General features: G+C 35.3%; 2 protein-coding genes across 2 annotated transcripts; one reads left to right on the forward strand and one right to left on the reverse strand.

Annotated features, from left to right (window-relative positions):
• Nucleotides 1–243: 243 nt before the first annotated feature.
• On the forward strand, nucleotides 244–8187 carry LOC134252157 (putative nuclease HARBI1; the record flags this gene model as incomplete). The annotated part of the gene is made up of 3 exons (XM_062734593.1): nucleotides 244–356; nucleotides 772–883; nucleotides 7952–8187. Coding segments are annotated over 3 exons (461 nt in total), but the record flags the coding sequence as incomplete, so codon positions are not given.
• Nucleotides 8188–11636: 3449 nt separating this feature from the next.
• On the reverse strand, nucleotides 11637–14013 carry LOC134252154 (uncharacterized). Its single transcript, XM_062734591.1, has 3 exons — nucleotides 13848–14013; nucleotides 13648–13743; nucleotides 11637–11794 (listed from the first exon to the last, which is right to left on the reverse strand). Exons 1-3 carry the CDS (start codon nucleotides 14011–14013, stop codon nucleotides 11637–11639), a joined length of 420 nt encoding a protein of 139 aa, XP_062590575.1.
• Nucleotides 14014–22861: the final 8848 nt, after the last annotated feature.

Genomic DNA, 22861 nt, shown 5'->3' on the forward strand with positions numbered 1-22861 from the left:
GAACAGGGACTCTATATAATTTTGAATACTTTAGTGATATACAATAATAACACAAGAAAAAGAAAATTATTTATCAAATTTGAAATTTTTTGTATTGTATAATTAATATTTTATAAATACAATATATAGTATATATTACAGAGCTTAATTATTATTTGATGTTAAATAATTGCATTAATTATTAAGTTATCTAGAGAGGCCAGTGAGTGTGACACATGTATTCGTTATTCTAATGAAATTTAGGTTTTCCAAATGTCCTTGGATGCTTGGATGGCACTCAGATAAGAATTAGGAAGCCAAAACTGAATGAAGCAGATTATGTCAACAGAAAAGGCTATCATTCTTTGAATGTGCAGGTAAAAGTATGAGTCTAGTTTGATCATCTGGAACTAATGAGATTATTGGAAAGTCATTTAATCTTTTATGATAAGGAAATTTTAAATGAATAAACAGAAAAATAATGCATTCAATTCAAAAATGTAAGAGTTGTATAATATTATATCCTTTAGAAACTTATTTTTGAAAAAAAGAAGAAATAAAGAAGAATATACATGTAGTTACCTATAAGTCATAATGCTTATCATATGCTTACTGACCAATAAAGTAATACAGTATCTTGGTACATCTGAAATCATTTCATTTTGACTTGATTTACTAGATTTTTATTTTCATACACATTTCAGGAACATAATGTACTATATATACTTATATTGTTAATAAATTAAATTTTTGTCCATTGTGAAATTCCCTTACACTTTAATTAATATACAGATGTGCTGTGACCACACATTTAAGATAACAAGTTGCATTGCAAACTGGCCTGGATCTGTTCATGACAGCAGGGTGTTCCGACAATCAGCACTGTGTGCAAAGTTTGAAAATGGTGAGATTCCTCCTTTTTTTCATTAAATAACAAATAATGTGCCTCAATTCCCAAGATTGAAATATTTGCTCCTAACAGATAGTTATAACTTTTACATGTCTTTTTTAGGAGAACTGATATTCAGTGTGAAAAGTGATCAAAACCAATTGCTTATGTACGTTTCGGAATTGTACATTCCGTCCGTATCGTTTCGGACTTTATTATTTCGTAAGTAATATCCGGTTTGAGATGCACGGACTCCTCAACGGCGAAACAATGTCATGTATTTAGCCCGTCAATGTATGAGTTATTTAATATTTAAAAATGACTGTTAATAATAATGAGAATTGTATAATTACAACAAACTGTTATTTATTGTAATAGATATCTATCCATTAACAGGTCGAAACAATAAATGTTACTACATGACGGTGTGAATTTCTGAACTGACCAAGTGCAACATTTCGACACACAGGGAACATGCCGCCACCCGAAGAGTCGAAAGATCCTGAGCTACAGGGCAAGAAGCGTCGACGTTCAACGCAAAAGGGCAAGTTTTATAGAATATACAACAGATTTAGAGAATTAGGTTATATGGAGGACCATGGTGTACTACAAAATATTCTTGGTGATCTAGAAACGTCCTATAATGATTTAGAAAGAAGTCATGCAGAATATGTAGAACTTTTAGATCTAGAAAATGAATTACAAGCAAGTGAACATGAAAATGTTGATAAAGACATGGACAAAATGTACAGTGAATTATGTGACTGCCGTTTACATGTGACAAGATTAGCAGAAAAGATTAAACAAAAAGAATTAGAGACAAAAACAAAAAAGGAAACAGTTAAAGTTAAAAAACTTGATGCACCTTCATTTAGCGGTGCAATACGGGAATACCCAAGTTTCAAAAGAGACTATGAATGTATTATGGTACCATCGTATGGCTTAGACCCATTCGCTCTGAAAAAGTGCTTACACGGAGAGGCATTAAAGGTTATTCAAGGAGTGGATAATGATTACGAAGAAATGTGGCACAGACTGCAGTTAAAGTATGGCAGACCAGAGAAACTAACAGATTCAATTTTGAGTGACATCCAGAAGCTCAAGGTCATAGCCGATGGGGACCATATCAGCTTTATAAATAGTGTAGAAGTGATTAAACGATGTTATTTAGATTTGAAACGAATGAAAATGGAGAGAGAGATGAATACGGCGACAATGGTAAGCGAAATCGAAAAAATTCTACCCCCTGTACAAAAGAGAGAATGGGTTTTGCAAAAGAAAAAACACGCTGGGAAATTAGAGATATTTCTTCCATTACTTGAATTTCTGTTAGAAGAAAAGAATGCCATGGAATACATGCAATCAGAAATAAGGAATAACTCCAAAGCAAGAATCCACCATGTAGCAGAGACAAATTCACATTCTCCAGTTGATCAACTAAGTGTTCAGATGAAGCACAATCAAGAAGTCCTCCAAAAGGTTGTAGACGGCCTAGCAAGCATCAATGAAATTGTTCGTCAAGGACATCAAACAAATCAAAATCTACCAAGATTTAGTCGACCCTCGCCATCACAAAGGAGTAGCTGGTACCATAACAGTGATACACATGATATTTCTCAGTGTTGGAATTTCAACGGAAAGGACGTTGGTGCCAAAATGGACTTACTCAGAAAAAATCGAGGCTGTTTGTCTAAAAACAGGACTTATCTCGAAATACTGTCCTCAAAAGAAAGGATGTGAACATACTGGAAAATTACATCACTCGTCACTGCATCAAGAAGGTCAAGAGGGAAATGTTGCTAACATTGTGAGAATTGTTAATAGCAAAGAACCTGGAGAAGATGTCCTACTTATGATCAGTGAAGTTAAGTGTAAGGATATTTCGCTATCAACTTTGTGGGATCCAGGATCAAATATTTCGTTAATTTCACATCGTGCAGCAAGGAAACTTAATTTACAAGGAAAAGATGTAACCCTCAGTATCACGAAGGTGGGAAATGTTATGGAACAACTACATAGCAAAGAATATATAATCCCCTTGACAGACAAGGATGGCAATACCTGGCAAATTAAGGGATACGGTATGGAGCAAATTACAACAAATGCAGGCAAGGTAGATGTCAGTGGAATAGCACAATTATTTATTGGAATTACAGACTCTGATATCTACAGACCATGTGGAGAGGTTGATTTACTGATTGGATCAGACTGTAGCGTTCTTTTACCCACAAGAGTTGACGGCGTCGGGAATCTTCAACTGATGAAAAATCAATTTGGTTATTGTGTGAGGGGAAGTCATTCTCTGATTAAAGTATCCGCAATGCCAAACTCGTTTTGTATCAATCATTTGTCGGGAAGTGAATTAAATTCCATGCATATCATGAATACTAAATCGCTAAAAGATCAGTTTGATAGTTTTCTAGACATTGAAAGCTTAGGAACCTACTGTCAACCAAGATGTGGAGGGTGTCGATGTGGACATTGTGTTGTTGGTTCAGGACATTACACCATTGAAGAGGAGCATGAACTGAACATGATTGAGACTGGATTAAAGCATGATGATGCCAACAAATGCTGGACCATAAATTACCCATGGAAACGGAATCCTTCAGAACTGCCTAATAACATAAAAGCTGCTATAGGCCGTTTACGGTCAACGGAACAACGACTGAAAAAAACTGGCGATGAACACACTCAGGAATATCAAAAACAGATAGATGACATGGTGCAGAGAAAGGCTGCTAGAAAATTATCACCAGAGGAAGTTACTTCATACAAAGGACCTGTGCACTATCTTCCACATCATGAGGTTTTAAAACCAGAATCATCATCCACACCTCTTCGAATTGTGTTCAACTCTTCTGCTTCCTATATGGGTCATGTTATTAATGACTACTGGGCTAAAGGACCAAAAGTTTTAAATGACCTTCTTTCCATCTTGTTGAAGTTTCGAGAAAATCAGGTTGGTCTTGTAGGCGATATCTCCAAAATGTATAACTCGATTCATCTTTCCATTGAAGATCAGCATACGCACAGATTTTTATGGAGAAATTGTGAAATTGACAGACCACCAGATCATTATGTGCTGACCAGTGTTCCATTTGGAGATCGCCCCAGTGGTGCTATAGCTATTATAGCTCTCAATAAAACAGCTGAAATGCTGGAAGATGTTTACCCAAAGGCTGCTAGTGTTATAAAAAACAACAGCTATGTTGATGACATTTTAGCATCAGATTCCACATTTGAAAATGTATTGCAATTGGCTAAGGATATCAATCAAGTATTGGACTTTGGTGGCTTTCACATAAAGCATTGGATTATATCAGGAGACCATCATCAGGAAATTAATGAAATCAACATAATAAATACAGAATCAGAAAAGGTGTTGGGACTAGTGTGGAAACCTGTTGATGATGTATTTACATTTAAAGTGCGATTGAACTTCTCCAAGAAAACAAAGCATAAAAGCCATGAAGAGAAATCAACCAATAAGTTGGAGGAAATTCCTGAAATTTTGACAAGAAGAATAGTACTCAGCCAAGTTGCAGGAGTGTATGACCCTTTAGGACTGATCGTTCCTTACACTCTTAGTGCAAAATCTCTCATAAGAAATTTATGCCAAGGAAACCAGAGTAAGTCTGAAGTGTGGGATAAACCTTTATCCGCAGAAATGAGACAACAATGGATAGAATTTTTCAATGGACTCTTTCAGTTAGAATCCCTGTGCATTCCCAGATGTTTAAAACCAACTAATGTCTTTGGAAATCCGGTCTTGGTGCTTTTTTCTGACGGCAGCAATCTTGCTTTTGGAGCGTGTGCATACATAAGATGGGAGACTGCTTGAGACACTTATGACGTCAGATTAATTTTTGCAAAAAATCGGATTGCGCCAGTTAAGCAACTTTCCATTCCAAGGCTTGAGCTTTGCGGTGCTGTGCTGTCAGCTAGAATAAGGGAAAAAATTGTGGAAAGCATGACTTTTACATTTCAGAGAGTAATTCATCTTACTGATTCTGCAATTGTCCGTGCCCAAATTCAAAAGGAAAGTTACGGTTTTGGTACATTTGTCGCCAATAGGATAGCCGAGATTCAATCAAAGACACAAAAGGCTGAATGGTTTTGGATTCCTTCTGATCAAAATCCTGCGGATCTTACAACAAGGATTACACATCCCAGCATATTAAACAATGATTCAAGGTGGCAGAAAGGACCAGAATTCTTACACTATCCTATTGAAAAGTGGCCAATGAAACAAACTGTTGATGTTTTAGAAATTCCGGATTCATTGGTGCACAGTGTGTTGACAGAAAATATTGAAGTGAAGCCAAAGGAATCCTCGACTCGGATACTGGAATTGATAGACACCACGAGAATCTCATCCTTGAATAAGCTATATAGACTCACTGGTATTTTGCAACTTATATTCAAGGTGCACTCATTCAAGAAGATTCTTAAAAATGTGACAGCTGAAGTTATAAGAGAGGCTGAAAAGGCTTGGATTTTACATGCTCAAATGGACCTACCAAACAATGTTATGCAGAGGTTTCGACGTCTTGGCCCTGAACGAACAAAGGATGGAATTATTACAGTTGGACAAAGAATGAGTAAATGGATTGAAGAAACCTGGAATCAGACCACATTTGCACTTCTTCCTACAAATCATGTATTTACAGAATATGTAGTGAAAGCAATACACAATGAAGATCATGCAGGAATAGACGTTACTCTAGCAAAGATCCGAAGCAGATTTTGGATACCTATGAAATAACCGCGGGGGTGTATCGCGGAAAGGATCAAAACACCGCGGGGGAGGGCGCTTTAATGCTTAATCCGCGTTGACCGTACTGTAAAGTAAAAAACATTATAAGCAGAATTAAATTTAGGTGTGTAATATGTAGAAGAAAATTCAAATCAATGCAAGGTCAACAGATGGGTCCAATGCCAGAGACAAGACTTAAACCGACCCCTCCCTTCTACATGTGTGCTGTTGATTTGTTTGGACCTCTTGTAATCAAGGACACAGTTAAGAAGAGGACCCATGGGAAAGGTTATGGTGTCTTGTTTAATTGCTTAGTTTCAAGAGCAGTATATATTGATGTAGCAGAAGGATATGACATGGGCAGTTTCCTTATGGTACTACGACGTTTTGTTTCCATCAGAGGATATCCCAGAAAAATGATTTCTGATGCAGGTACTCAACTAATTGCTGCCGGGAAAGAATTACAAAAAGTTGTACATACTTGGGATTGGGAAGATATCAAGAATTTTGGGAAAGCTAGAGGCATGGATTGGCAGACAACAAAATCAGCGGACGCACCCTGGGAAAATGGTTGCAGCGAGTCGCTTATTCGTTCAACAAAAATTTATATTGAGTCTGCCCTTGGGTCAGCAATTATGACATTTTCAGAGTTACAAACAGTTCTCTTTGAAGTTTCCAATCTACTAAATGAACGTCCCATTGGTACAAAAAATTGCGACCCTACTGAAGGTACATACCTTTGTCCGAACGATCTATTGTTAGGTCGGGCAAGCACCAGAGTCCCTGTAGGAGACTGGGATGATTGCAAGGACCCCAGAATAAGATGGAAATTTGTTCAGCGTGTGGTGAATACATTTTGGAGAAGATGGACACGAGATTTCTTTCATACCCTTGTTATAAGACAGAAATGGCATCATGAAAGGAGAAACATTCAAAATGGTGACATTGTACTTGTTCAAGATTCAAATAATGTGCGTGGTCAATGGAAACTGGCACAAGTTTTGGAGGCAAACCCAGGAAGTGATGGAAAAGTTCGGGATGTAAAACTTAGATACAAAAATTTGAACCAAGATCCTAAATATTGTGGTTGTCCAGATACGGTGGTTTGCAGATCAGTTCGACGATTAGTTGTGATTCTTCCAGTTGAAGAACAGGTGTAAATGTAAACTGTGAACATGTGAACTTTTTCATATCCCTGGACAAATGGTGGGGGGAGTGTACGTTTCGGAATTGTACATTCCGTCCGTATCGTTTCGGACTTTATTATTTCGTAAGTAATATCCGGTTTGAGATGCACGGACTCCTCAACGGCGAAACAATGTCATGTATTTAGCCCGTCAATGTGTGAGTTATTTAATATTTAAAAATGACTGTTAATAATAATGAGAATTGTATAATTACAACAAACTGTTATTTATTGTAATAGATATCTATCCATTAACAGGTCGAAACAATAAATGTTACTACATGACGGTGTGAATTTCTGAACTGACCAAGTGCAACAGCTTATTAGTTATAATTATAAAATAAGTCCAATCTGTTCCTAAGGTCTCCAAATTTATAAGATCTTTTGAATTTTATTAGCTCTTCTGAGCCAAAGGCTCAAAGAGCTACATGTATAATATACTATGGCCATTAAAATTTGTGCTGTGTGTGGTGAACTTTTTAGACCATAACTCAAGAACCCCTCAATTGCTGGCCAATTATTGTCAACTTTGTAACAGGGTATCCTTAGCCCAAGGGGTACATAAAGCTTTTATTGTGGAAGTAGTAAAAAAAATTAACCATTAATAAACTAAAACTAGCATTGGGACTCTTAAACAAATTACCCTGGGGCAAAGGGCGTGGTCTCAAAGTCACTTCAAAGTTGACCAAAATTTACACTAAATAAATTTGTTAATTAATATTTTGTGTACTATAAAGTTAAGGATCATCAAATCTTGTACGACTGGTGAATCTTAGGGCTTTACATCATGTTAACTCAAAAATAGGTCACAGTGACCTTCTTTTATAATTTTGAGGCATTTGTTTTCAAATTGATTTTGAGACAATATATTTTGGACATTTTAAGGCCTAGCTTTTGATCATCAAACTTTGTCAGTTGATGCATCTTGGGTCTTTGGATACTTATTAATAAGAGCTGAAGACTTCAAAAAGAAGTATGTGACAGATTGTACGATTCATCAGAAGAGCCATTCAAGGCCCTTGGGCCTCTTGTTTAAGAAAATGACCAATTTGTTTTTAAAATAAATGAAAATAAGGATACATGTAATAATTTAGATTTAAAAAAAAAAAAACATTGAATTAATTTAATTGTATTTTAGGTCAGCATGATGGGCTACTATTGGGGGATTCAGGATATCCATGCAGGAGATTCCTGATGACCCCAATACTGAATACAACGACTAATGCAGAGCAGAATTTCAACCAGTCATTGTGCAGGACGCGAGTATTAATTGAGCAGACCTTTGGCGTCTTGAAGCGTCGCTTCCAGAAATGGCAACAGAGCCCCCACAGGCAGCCATTTATATTACAGCCTGCGTTGCCCTTCATAACATAGGAATCCAGAGAGGTGACGTGATGCCGAACGGGGATGGATATTTAAATCCAGTTAATGACGATGGTGTGCGCTTCCAAGGAAGAAATGATGGAATGTTTATGAGGAATCACATTGTAAATAATTTCTTTTGAATTTGTACACATTTGATACAACAGTGCATGTGCACGTTAAAGTATAATTTACTAACTGTGTCTAAGGCCAAGGAGGATGGTAGTAATTGCACTTTTATGCCTTTGTAAACAAAGTTTCGGGGGTATATAGTTTTTGTCATGTCCAACTGTCTGTCTGCCTCTCTGTTTGTCCACAAAAACTTTAACCTAGTACATGATCTGATCTGTTCTGATCTGATCTGTTCTGATCACCCATTGTCCGTCGTCCATCTAGATGTTCGTCCGTCAGTCTGTCTTCTGGCCATCTGTCTTAACTTCTCACATTTTCAATGATCAGATGGAGTATATTTATCGGGGGCGGAAATCAGGCCGCTCCATGTATATTACATGTATACATATCTTCTAAGTATTTACTGGTGTATTAATAATATTGTAGTATTTTTCTCAAGAATGGAAATATGCCCACTTAATATGCATCCTACATGTATACTACCTGAGGATGCTTCCACTAAATTTTTTCAATGTAAAACTTGGATTCCCTATTGTGGCCCCTGGTTCTTGAGAAGAATATTTTTTGATGACCTAACCATATATTTGTCTTTTCTTGATTATTAGCTCTACTTGTCAGAGACCAGAAGAGCTTATGCGATAGTAATGCGTCCGGCGTCCGTCCGTCTGTCTGTAAACAATTTTTCAAAATGCTACTCCTCCTACAGTTTTGGTCTAATTTCAATGTAACTTGGCACATGAGTAGACTACACTAAGATACATAAATCTGTGTATCGGTTTTTGATTTCGATGAACGGTGTTGCCGTGGTTACTAAAAATAGAAATTTCTGTGAAATTCTTTCAAAATGCTACTCCTCCTACAGTTTTGGTCTGATTTCAGTATAGCTTGGCACACGAGTAGAATACACTAAGATACATAATTCTGTGTATCGGTTTTTGATTTCGATGAACGGTGTTGCCGTGGTTACTAAAAATAGAAATTTCTGTGAAATTCTTTCAAAATGCTACTCCTCCTAGTTTTGGTCTGATTTCAGTATAGCATGGCATACAAGTAAAATACACTAAGATACATAAATTTGTGTATCGGTTTCTGATTTCGATGAACGGTGTTGCCGTGGTTACTAAAAATAGAAATTTCTGTGAAATTCTTTCAAAATGCTACTCCTCCTACAGTTTTGGTCTGATTTCAGTATAACTTGGCACACAAGTAGACTACACTAAGATACATAATTCTGTGTATCGAATTTTAATTTTGATGAACTGTGTTGCCGTGGTTACTAAAAATAGAAATGTCTGTAAAATTGCTTCAAAATGCTACTCCTCCTACAGTTTTGGTCTGATTTCAATATAACTTGGCACACAAGTAGATTACACTAAGAACATAAAGAGACTTTATCAACGATCATTATTCTATTTATTGCTGTTGTAAAGTTTCAAATCCCAGCTGCTTAAGTACTTTTCTCTTCCTAGTTCAAACCAGTAGAGCTTCAGTCTCGACAGAGACTTCTGGTCTCTCCTTGTGACTTGGCCCTTTATTTTAACAATTTAAAACCCCCTTTACCCAAGGATGCTTTGTATAAAGTTTCGTTAAAATTGACCCAGCGGTTCCTGAAAAGAAGTTGAAAATGTGAGAAGTTAAGACAGATGGCCAGAAGACAGACTGACGGACGAACATCTAGATGGACGACGGACAATGGGTGATCAGAAAGCTCGGGTGAGCTAAAAATTATTACACTTGTACAAATATCCATATCATTTAGAAAAAAATAAGAAAAGTCTAAATTTTGTGATCAATAAAGAATTTATTTAATTATGTGAACATCACCACTGTCACTTTTTCTGAAAATAAGTCAGTGTAATATATATAAAATCATTGTAACACTTTACTTATCCAATAAATGTTTTGCAAAATCATTTTGCATCTGTATCCAACACAGAATATAAGGCAACCTTTTCATAAAATTACAGCTATTATACAAAAACAGCATTATATGTTTTGTATACACCCAGTATTTTTCATCACAATGTAAAGAATGACAATTTCATCTTTTCACACATACTTATACTGTTATACTTTGATCTTATATGTTCTATTTTCTTATATATGTGAATTAAAAAATTGTAAAAGTATGAATTTTGATTAAGGAAGCTCTAGACACTAACAGAAATTGTTTTTTAACAATTTCTTTAATCTTACTTATAAGGGCAGATCACTCTAACTAGGTCACAGTTGAATATGTACAAATTTCAAATTTTCTGCAAAGTTGTCAATATTTGAAAAATCTAAGTAATTACCAAATCAAAATGAATTATGACATGTTAATTTTTATACATAACAATGTGGAAAAGGATCTTAGGTAATATTTTAAGCTATTATTGTTATTGTGTGTGTCAATAAAATTATTTGTACAGTATACATGTACATGTATGTAATACTTCAGTGTAGGCCTTTCAATTGCCGCTAGGGGTCAGTTTTATGAACGATAACTCACTATTAAAACATGTTGAGAGCAGACTCGGGGTTTCTAACTGTTTACACGCAAGGCAGTTTTTAGCATTTACTAAGGATTTCTTTGCTCTCAGTAGAATCCAGTGGTTTTAAAATTTAGCACCAATGTTAAACTTCTTTACTGTATAGTTGCGGACACCATTTCACTACATATAATTAAAAATCAAAAAACATGACATTAAATTTTCTTCTTCATAATAATCGTCAAAGAGAGTTAAAAATATTGAATATAGTCTGTTACCCATTCATTTGACCCTGTTATTTCAGGTAGAGTGAAGGCAAACCTCTTTCTCATGGTGAACACTATTGTGTACAAAACAATGTAAGGAACCCTTTTGTGTACATAACAATACCAATTCTGAAGCAGCCTATATGTCATTCCTATAAACGATAACTCATAAATCGGCACTTAGTTGGTCATTTTTCGCACCTGAGTTACCTATCCTTAAAACACAACATCGGAAAAGTCAATTATAAATAATTAAACTTTTTAATGGTGTAATTAAATGTATGCATAAGTTATTATCGATAATTTCATGTACCTATAAATCTATCTATGCAATGTTTTTTACCAAATGTGCAACATGAAAAATTAGTTGAAAGGCCTATTCAGTGTCATATTAATGCATGTACATTGTATATTTATTCATAGTACATGTTTAATAAATTCTAGCTGCATAATTTAATTCATGCCTTTATGTTTTAATCATTTGAAGAGAGAGGGGGGGATCTATGTCAATACTAGGTAATCTACATTTCAGGCTCAGCAATAGGAATCTGGAACTCTGTTTGCAGTTTTAATTGATAAATAAAATAATTTCTTAACATTGAAATAGGCAATTAAAATAGGCAATCTCCTCCGAAAGTTTTTCAGTTTCTTTTCTCAGCTTCAGAACCTCTAACTCCAGTCTTTGCTTGTCCATTTTAAGGTTTTCGGCCAATAATTTGTCTACTTCTGAACATGTTCCCGGCCTTGTTTCTGCATTGTCATAAACAAAAGCATTAGTATATTTGCAAAATAGTTATGGCCTAAGGCCATTCCAAGTTTTTTCTCTATTTAGCGTCTTTTTTGGTCTGTGTGTTTTTTTGGGATTTTTTTGAATAGGTAGGTAGGATTTTGTAAAATGGGTGGACGCTAAACATAGAAAAAACTTGGAATGGCCTAATATAAAAAAAAAATATTTGTTTGCAGTACTCTAACAACCCACTGAAAAAGCACCATACCCCATATTGTTTTTACAGCTATCTTGTATCATTTCTTTAAGCTTCTAGTTTTTTTTTCGGATATTGAAACTCCTTTTTTAATTTTGATTTTTGTTTTTTAATATATCAATCAAGGAAATTTATATCAAGTGGATCTTATTTATGTTTAGTAGGACTATTTTTGTTAATTTGACAGAAATTTGAAAACTAATTTTTTTGTCTTTTGCCAACCAAAAAATTACAGGTGGGCAACTGCAAACAAAGATTATTTCGCCTAATATAAAGGTGCTTATACTAGCATATTCAGATCAATCGCCCTAAATTTACATACATGTATACTACAACACTCTCTATCATACATGTAACTAAACTAAATTCAATATGCTTGTTCTAGCCACAGTAGATAAAACAACATGAACTAGTTTACAAAAAACTACTGGTAGATGTATAGAGGATATCTATAATTGTGTGATATGATATTGGCTTTATCCAACTCGATAAAATAGTGTATATTCACTTAGCAAGCCTCTCGATCATATACACATAACATAATTCTTGGATAAAGCCAATATCAAATCACACAATTATAGATGTTCTATTTATCTCATACAACTTTCCTTTTAACAAAACTTTACGTTTTCCCCTGTGAAACTACATGAATGATTTCTAATTCAAATTGATGACATATAACTTAATGACATGCGCAGATCTAGAGGGATGGGTCTGGGGGGTCAGGACCCCCCCCCCCCCCTGGAATTTGCAAGGTTATTAAATTAATATACAAAAGCAAGAAAAAAGTTAACTTGGACACCCCCCTCGGAAAACGCAGACCCCCCCCCCCGGTAAATGCGAATTTGTATTAAAGTGGTATGAAAAGTCAAAGGTTTGAAGTATTGAAACATTAAAAGTCATCGTCTAACCCCCCCCCTCCCCCCTCTGGATCTGCGCCTTAATGATGTAGCAATTTTGATGTTGAAATGCCTTGAAAGAAAATACAGGGTAGATATTGTTCAAACTGAAAATTTTAAGGACTAAGGGATCGTGAAAATACTGTTAGTGTAGAAGTACTCCAATTTTTCCATGTGCGCTATGTACGCGGCTAAAAATTTTCCGCGTAAATTTGTCCAAGTGTACCAATATGAATGTAAGGCATATACCGTATATACTCGCTTATAAGTCGGTTGTATTGAATAAGCTAATATTTCAGATGGACTGACCTCATATAATACCATTCTTTTTATAGCTCGCCTATAGGTCGGACACAGAGTTTTGGACCAGACTCCCAAAAAACCGACTTATAAGCAAGTATGTATATACGGTAGTCAAAAAAAAAAAATCTGCGTAATTTCCTAACCACGGATTAAACAGACATTGAGATTCCGCGATATTATGACCCCGTGGAAAAAAGTATGTCTACAGTAAACTTAAGGGAAAGAATTTTCACAAATAAAAGTTTCAATAAATCTTGAGGCGAGGGGTTGTGTCAAACCAGAGGTGCTATTGATAAAGCATCTACCCGTGGATATAGCATCTAGGTTTATCCAACGGGTAGTATCATCCACACTTATGAGATAAATTTGTGTATCCATACTTCATTTCACTTTAGTACTACACGATTGAGGCACTTACTCTTCATGATGTTTTTTTCGGACACTTGAGGTGTAGCACTACATGTAGGTGCATCCGACAATGAACTGCATGGAGCAGGACTGCTTTCTTCAATGGCTGAAAAGTGTTGATGATACATGTATAATGAAACTACCTATTAAACTGATAATTTAGACAAATTTGTATTTGATAACATGTGATAGATTTATGCATGTCAGTACCATCTGTATCTATCCCTCCATCTATCCCTTCAACTACTGGCCTCCCGTCCAGTGAATTGGCCAATGCCTCCTCTGCAGATGTCAAGGGGGGAGGTGCTGGTCCACCACCTGTCTGTTTAACTGACCGCTTGATAAGGTCAATCTTCTCTTTGGCTAAAAAAAGCATTTAAGTTTTTTAACATGCTGTGTTTAATTTAATTTTTTTGTGTGAATTAACAATAACTTTATTGTTACTTGTTAATATTAAAAATCATAACATCATTTATAATATTTAGTTATTAAGGTCTTCCGTCTTCACGGAAGACCTTATAGTTATTGCTCTGTTTCTTATTATTATTATTATTATTATTTTTCTGACACGATTTCTCGACAACTACTGGATAGAATTACATGAAATTTTCAGGAAAGATGTGTTGTAAGATACTCTTGAAAGTTCCAAGACAGTTTTTGGAAATTCCTCTCTGGTGCCAAGTTTTGGACCATTTTCCTGATTTTAAAACGCCATTTTGTCCACGATTAAACTCAAAAACGGTAAACGATATCAATGTGAAACTTTCAGAGTTTATAGATGATGATCAATACTTTCCAGGACGCAACTTTTCGTTCGTCGTCAGTACTTCCTGTCGCTACCGAAAGCCAATTCAAAAAGTCTAAATTTTCAACTTTCTTTGTTTTTCAATATTTTTCATTTATTTTTGGAATATTAATAGAGACACTTCTATTGATACTTACTATATAAGTAGTTTTAATATTGGTTAATCTGAACTCTAGATATTAATATTTGAAAATCTGAAGCGGGCCCAAGATGGCGGCTGTCTATGTCAACTCCGACATTTCACGAGTAGGGGCTTATGGAGACAGCTGAGCGTTTGATTAAACCATTCTGAAATAAGGATACATGAAATGCAAAAAACTACTTGGACTCTCACGTAGTAGTACGTTGCAATTCAGTGTCAATCTTAAAAAACTTTATTTACGTTTCACTGCTTTAGTGTTAATGGGCTAGATACGATATGTAATGTGTACAATGTGAAATATACGTTCCTAACGCTGAAATAAAATAAAGGTGATAAGAATGTTTTATTTAATTAATTTCATTGAAGCTATTGCACCTCTTTAATAGATCAGTACAAAGAAAGGTTGCGAATGTTTACGCGTGGCGTTTGACACGAAATTATGAATAGTGGCCCGCCTTTTATGATTCTTAGACAGGTGTACTGTTGGAAAAGTATGCACAAGTATATTTAAAGCAGTATTCCCAATAGCTAAATGGTTCGCGCGTTGGGGAGAAAAGAGAAAAAAAAGGCGCAATCACGTTGGCGACCTGGATTCACTCCTCCTTGTGATCAAAATTTTGAATCACTTTTTAGTCCAATTTATAAGTTTTTTTCCTGAATCGGACGGAAGACCTGTCGTTGCTCGCAACGAGATCGTATCTAGTATTCTTACTATTTTCGTATTGACCAACTTCTGGAAATGACCTTTGTCCGGTCCATTTCTCCCGAACAGCTTAAGATATGAAAGTTTACTGTGTCGGATATCATAGATCATGACTTGAAGATGTGTCGAACAACATTTTGTCCGTCGTCAATTCTTCCGGTCGTCGCAAAAAAGAGGATTAAAAGTCGATTTTTTAAATTTCTTTGTCTTTCTTTCTATCTTTTTCTGTGATATTCATGGCATAAGTAAAGGCCCCTATTTGCTGATTTAACGTATAACCAGTTTCTTGATTTGATAAAGGAGAAATTAAATATCTTTGAATGTCTTAGAACTTTCGCAAGCGTAGGTTCAACGTTTTCTTAAACACTAAAAAATATTCATTTCATTTTCTCATAAATAGGCTGCGCGGGCAATACACATGGTGCCATTGTGCAGGTAAGGTCTTCTCCGTGATGGGGAATGGACCTGTAGAAAACCTTCTCTGGTTCTGCAGAGTCGAGTTTTAAGCAAATAAATAGTATGAAACATATGTCATGTGTGTGCATCTTATACCCCGCCCCCATTATTTTCTTTTTTTTTTTTTGAAAACTGTAAGAAACCTAGCCCCCACCTTTCTCATTTACTGAAATGGATGCGCATTCCGCTTTAATGTTTTACATTCTACATAAAATGATTATGACATTTATATAACAAGGCACTGTTCTTAAAGTTAAGAAAATGATAAGGCTTAATTCTATCTACAAAATAATGGTAATTTACAAGTCTATATTCAAGACAGCCCCCCCCCCCCTGGATGCGCGCAGCCAGGTAGAATTCGCAGATATAACATATACAACTTACAAGTAACGTTTTAAAAGTTTCATTCATAAAAAAAATTTAGTTCCCCTTATGTCATCTGATAATTTGCAATCATTTATTCTTCCTATGTTTTGTCTGTAGAATTTATAATTATTTCATTAAAAAAATTATTTTGAGAAAATAAAGATTGTCAGCTGCATTTATTAGCATCTGGCATTTTCTTGTATATCTTTTACTTGCATATGAATAATGTCATTAAATAAAATAAAAGAAATCAAACTCTATTTCCATCTTTTTTAATTCATTCATAAATCTTTGGATCCGCTCGCAGCTGCGCGGTGGCCTCATCGCTACTGTAAACAATTCATTCATCACGCCGAAAATGTTCATGATTCCGCTAAACTAAGAAAGTTTACACAGGGTTTATCATCTCATATTAAACATCAGACCTGTCCAATGCAGGAATGCTCGAGTTAAAGAGGAAAATTCAGGAATTATTTTGCGTCCGCCATATTCTGACGTGAACCTAGGCGACAATTTGTAATTAAGGTCTTCCGTCTTCACGGAAGACCTTATAGTTATTGCTCTGTTTCTTATTATTATTATTATTATTATTTTTCTGACACGATTTCTCGACAACTACTGGATAGAATTACATGAAATTTTCAGGAAAGATGTGTTGTAAGATACTCTTGAAAGTTCCAAGACAGTTTTTGGAAATTCCTCTCTGGTGCCAAGTTTTGGACCATTTTCCTGATTTTAAAACGCCATTTTGTCCACGATTAAACTCAAAAACGGTAAACGATATCAATGTGAAACTTTCAGAGTTTATAGATGATGATCAATACTTTCCAGGACGCAACTTTTCGTTCGTCGTCAGTACTTCCTGTCGCTACCGAAAGCCAATTCAAAAAGTCTAAATTTTCAACTTTCTTTGTTTTTCAATATTTTTCATTTATTTTTGGAATATTAATAGAGACACTTCTATTGATACTTACTATATAAGTAGTTTTAATATTGGTTAATCTGAACTCTAGATATTAATATTTGAAAATCTGAAGCGGGCCCAAGATGGCGGCTGTCTATGTCAACTCCGACATTTCACGAGTAGGGGCTTATGGAGACAGCTGAGCGTTTGATTAAACCATTCTGAAATAAGGATACATGAAATGCAAAAAACTACTTGGACTCTCACGTAGTAGTACGTTGCAACTCAGTGTCAATCTTAAAAAACTTTATTTACGTTTCACTGCTTTAGTGTTAATGGGCTAGATACGATATGTAATGTGTACAATGTGAAATATACGTTCCTAACGCTGAAATAAAATAAAGGTGATAAGAATGTTTTATTTAATTAATTTCATTGAAGCTATTGCACCTCTTTAATAGATCAGTACAAAGAAAGGTTGCGAATGTTTACGCGTGGCGTTTGACACGAAATTATGAATAGTGGCCCGCCTTTTATGATTCTTAGACAGGTGTACTGTTGGAAAAGTATGCACAAGTATATTTAAAGCAGTATTCCCAATAGCTAAATGGTTCGCGCGTTGGGGAGAAAAGAGAAAAAAAAGGCGCAATCACGTTGGCGACCTGGATTCACTCCTCCTTGTGATCAAAATTTTGAATCACTTTTTAGTCCAATTTATAAGTTTTTTTCCTGAATCGGACGGAAGACCTGTCGTTGCTCGCAACGAGATCGTATCTAGTATTCTTACTATTTTCGTATTGACCAACTTCTGGAAATGACCTTTGTCCGGTCCATTTCTCCCGAACAGCTTAAGATATGAAAGTTTACTGTGTCGGATATCATAGATCATGACTTGAAGATGTGTCGAACAACATTTTGTCCGTCGTCAATTCTTCCGGTCGTTACGAAAAAGGGGATTAAAAGTCGATTTTTAAAATTTCTTTGTCTTTCTTTCTATCTTTTTCTGTGATATTCATGGCATAAGTAAAGGCCCCTATTTGCTGATTTAACGTATAACCAGTTTCTTGATTTGATAAAGGAGAAATTAAATATCTTTGAATGTCTTAGAACTTTCGCAAGCGTAGGTTCAACGTTTTCTTAAACACTAAAAAATATTCATTTCATTTTCTCATAAATAGGCTGCGCGGGCAATACACATGGTGCCATTGTGCAGGTAAGGTCTTCTCCGTGATGGGGAATGGACCTGTAGAAAACCTTCTCTGGTTCTGCAGAGTCGAGTTTTAAGCAAATAAATAGTATGAAACATATGTCATGTGTGTGCATCTTATACCCCGCCCCCATTATTTTCTTTTTTTTTTTTTGAAAACTGTAAGAAACCTAGCCCCCACCTTTCTCATTTACTGAAATGGATGCGCATTCCGCTTTAATGTTTTACATTCTACATAAAATGATTATGACATTTATATAACAAGGCACTGTTCTTAAAGTTAAGAAAATGATAAGGCTTAATTCTATCTACAAAATAATGGTAATTTACAAGTCTATATTCAAGACAGCCCCCCCCCCCCCCCCTGGAAGCGCGCAGCCAGGTAGAATTCGCAGATATAACATATACAACTTACAAGTAACGTTTTAAAAGTTTCATTCATAAAAAAATTTAGTTCCCCTTATGTCATCTGATAATTTGCAATCATTTATTCTTCCTATGTTTTGTCTGTAGAATTTATAATTATTTCATTAAAAAAAAAATTATTTTGAGAAAATAAAGATTGTCAGCTGCATTTATTAGCATCTGGCATTTTCTTGTATATCTTTTACTTGCATATGAATAATGTCATTAAATAAAATAAAAGAAATCAAACTCTATTTCCATCTTTTTTAATTCATTCATAAATCTTTGGATCCGCTCGCAGCTGCGCGGTGGCCTCATCGCTACTGTAAACAATTCATTCATCACGCCGAAAATGTTCATGATTCCGCTAAACTAAGAAAGTTTACACAGGGTTTATCATCTCATATTAAACATCAGACCTGTCCAATGCAGGAATGCTCGAGTTAAAGAGGAAAATTCAGGAATTATTTTGCGTCCGCCATATTCTGACGTGAACCTAGGCGACAATTTGTAATTAGGGTCTTCCGTCTTCAGCGGAAGACCCTTCTATTATTCTTCGGTTTCTTTTTTACCTTTATTATTATTAGGGTCTTCCGTCTTCAGCGGAAGACCCTTCTATTATTCTTCGGTTTCTTTTTTACCTTTATTAGGGTCTTCCGTCTTCAGCGGAAGACCCTTCTATTATTCTTTTGTTTCTTTTTCAATTTTCTTATTATTATTATTATGTCGCCCCGAACGAAGTCGGGGACGACATATTGATATTGTACGCATGTTTTTTTTATCCAGGCTGTTTCTCGGAGATGGCTGGGACAATCTTCCTGAAACTTTCCTTAAAGGACGATCACTGGTTGTAGTTGTGCAGTGAGGTCGTTCAGTTCCAATATGTCTACCGTTGCCATGGAAACCTGTAAAAAGCGACAATTTTTGTCCGAGAGTGTTCTCTCTGGTCCCTTAAACGTTCGTCATGAAACTTTTCTTATTTTAATGATTAGTATCTGTAGTTCTGCAACTCGTATTTAAAATTTTCATATAATCGGTTATTGCCATGGAAACCAGGTGAAAGTTAAAATTCTTTAATTTCGATTTTCTCAATAACTACTCAGGCAATCGTTTTGAAACTTTCAATGTTTATTCCTTGCAATGTGTCAACGTGATTTCTACTTTCAAAATAATTGTAATGAGTCGCTCACGGTTGCCATAGAAACGAAACAGAAAAAAAGATTCAGATGCACACATGTGTTCTCCAAGGTCTAGGTCAAAGGGTCAAAGTTCGTCGTATCCAATAAAAGTTCTTTTCACAAGGATTACATATTTGAAATACGAAAGCCCTAGTACTTACCGTTCAAACGTTATGGCTATTTACTATGTTCAAGACGACCCCCCCCCCTTTTTTTTTGAAGCACACAGCCAAGTAGAATACACAGATATAACATATACAACTTACAAGTAACTTTTTAAAATCTTCATTCATAAAATTCAGTTCCCGTCATGTGATATTTTGCCATCATTCATTCTCCTTCTGTTTTGTCTCTTGAATTTATAAATATTTTATTTTATCTATATAAAAAAAAATAACGATTGTCAGCTGCATTTATTATCATTTCGCGTTTTCTTGTATATCTATCACTTGTATATTATTCATTTCATTAGATAGTGCAAGTATAAATTAAAAAATTGGTACGTCATTTCCATAGTTTTTATTCATTCATAAATTCTTTGATCCGCTCCTGATGGTTCGCAAAGCCTTGATCACCACTGTATACAAAACATTCATCTCGCCGAAAATGTTCATGATTCCGCTAAACTGAGAAAGTTCACACATGATTTATCATCTCATAACACACATCAGCTCTCTGCAATGCAGAAATGCTCGAATTGAAGGGGAAAATTCAGGAGTTATTGATGAGAAAAATTCAGGAGTTATCATGTCGCCCCGAACGAAGTCGGGGACGACATATTGATATTGTACGCATGTTTTTTTTATCCAGGCTGTTTCTCGGAGATGGCTGGGACAATCTTCCTGAAACTTTCCTTAAAGGACGATCACTGGTTGTAGTTGTGCAGTGAGGTCGTTCAGTTCCAATATGTCTACCGTTGCCATGGAAACCTGTAAAAAGCGACAATTTTTGTCCGAGAGTGTTCTCTCTGGTCCCTTAAACGTTCGTCATGAAACTTTTCTTATTTTAATGATTAGTATCTGTAGTTCTGCAACTCGTATTTAAAATTTTCATATAATCGGTTATTGCCATGGAAACCAGGTGAAAGTTAAAATTCTTTAATTTCGATTTTCTCAATAACTACTCAGGCAATCGTTTTGAAACTTTCAATGTTTATTCCTTGCAATGTGTCAACGTGATTTCTACTTTCAAAATAATTGTAATGAGTCGCTCACGGTTGCCATAGAAACGAAACAGAAAAAAAGATTCAGATGCACACATGTGTTCTCCAAGGTCTAGGTCAAAGGGTCAAAGTTCGTCGTATCCAATAAAAGTTCTTTTCACAAGGATTACATATTTGAAATACGAAAGCCCTAGTACTTACCGTTCAAACGTTATGGCTATTTACTATGTTCAAGACGACCCCCCCCCTTTTTTTTTGAAGCACACAGCCAAGTAGAATACACAGATATAACATATACAACTTACAAGTAACTTTTTAAAATCTTCATTCATAAAATTCAGTTCCCGTCATGTGATATTTTGCCATCATTCATTCTCCTTCTGTTTTGTCTCTTGAATTTATAAATATTTTATTTTATCTATATAAAAAAAAATAACGATTGTCAGCTGCATTTATTATCATTTCGCGTTTTCTTGTATATCTATCACTTGTATATTATTCATTTCATTAGATAGTGCAAGTATAAATTAAAAAATTGGTACGTCATTTCCATAGTTTTTATTCATTCATAAATTCTTTGATCCGCTCCTGATGGTTCGCAAAGCCTTGATCACCACTGTATACAAAACATTCATCTCGCCGAAAATGTTCATGATTCCGCTAAACTGAGAAAGTTCACACATGATTTATCATCTCATAACACACATCAGCTCTCTGCAATGCAGAAATGCTCGAATTGAAGGGGAAAATTCAGGAGTTATTGATGAGAAAAATTCAGGAGTTATCATGTCGCCCCGAACGAAGTCGGGGACGACATATTGATATTGTACGCATGTTTTTTTTATCCAGGCTGTTTCTCGGAGATGGCTGGGACAATCTTCCTGAAACTTTCCTTAAAGGACGATCACTGGTTGTAGTTGTGCAGTGAGGTCGTTCAGTTCCAATATGTCTACCGTTGCCATGGAAACCTGTAAAAAGCGACAATTTTTGTCCGAGAGTGTTCTCTCTGGTCCCTTAAACGTTCGTCATGAAACTTTTCTTATTTTAATGATTAGTATCTGTAGTTCTGCAACTCGTATTTAAAATTTTCATATAATCGGTTATTGCCATGGAAACCAGGTGAAAGTTAAAATTCTTTAATTTCGATTTTCTCAATAACTACTCAGGCAATCGTTTTGAAACTTTCAATGTTTATTCCTTGCAATGTGTCAACGTGATTTCTACTTTCAAAATAATTGTAATGAGTCGCTCACGGTTGCCATAGAAACGAAACAGAAAAAAAGATTCAGATGCACACATGTGTTCTCCAAGGTCTAGGTCAAAGGGTCAAAGTTCGTCGTATCCAATAAAAGTTCTTTTCACAAGGATTACATATTTGAAATACGAAAGCCCTAGTACTTACCGTTCAAACGTTATGGCTATTTACTATGTTCAAGACGACCCCCCCCCTTTTTTTTTGAAGCACACAGCCAAGTAGAATACACAGATATAACATATACAACTTACAAGTAACTTTTTAAAATCTTCATTCATAAAATTCAGTTCCCGTCATGTGATATTTTGCCATCATTCATTCTCCTTCTGTTTTGTCTCTTGAATTTATAAATATTTTATTTTATCTATATAAAAAAAAATAACGATTGTCAGCTGCATTTATTATCATTTCGCGTTTTCTTGTATATCTATCACTTGTATATTATTCATTTCATTAGATAGTGCAAGTATAAATTAAAAAATTGGTACGTCATTTCCATAGTTTTTATTCATTCATAAATTCTTTGATCCGCTCCTGATGGTTCGCAAAGCCTTGATCACCACTGTATACAAAACATTCATCTCGCCGAAAATGTTCATGATTCCGCTAAACTGAGAAAGTTCACACATGATTTATCATCT

This window comes from Saccostrea cucullata, unplaced genomic scaffold, assembly GCF_032062105.1.
Source record: "Saccostrea cucullata isolate Sc308-1 unplaced genomic scaffold, CSIRO_AGI_Scuc_v1 ctg4277, whole genome shotgun sequence".
In the NCBI taxonomy this organism is placed as follows: domain Eukaryota; kingdom Metazoa; phylum Mollusca; class Bivalvia; order Ostreida; family Ostreidae; genus Saccostrea; species Saccostrea cuccullata.

Bases quoted from the DNA above. Each gene is read 5' to 3' on its own strand.
- LOC134252154 (XM_062734591.1), bottom strand. From the start codon at position 14,013: ATGCTTTTTTTAGCCAAAGAGAAGATTGACCTTATCAAGCGGTCAGTT. The intron at 13,744-13,847 runs GTACTGACATGC...AACACTTTTCAG, and splicing joins TGGAGGGATAGATACAGATG to CCATTGAAGAAAGCAGTCCT. The intron at 11,795-13,647 runs GTAAGTGCCTCA...ATGACAATGCAG, and splicing joins CGAAAAAAACATCATGAAGA to AAACAAGGCCGGGAACATGT.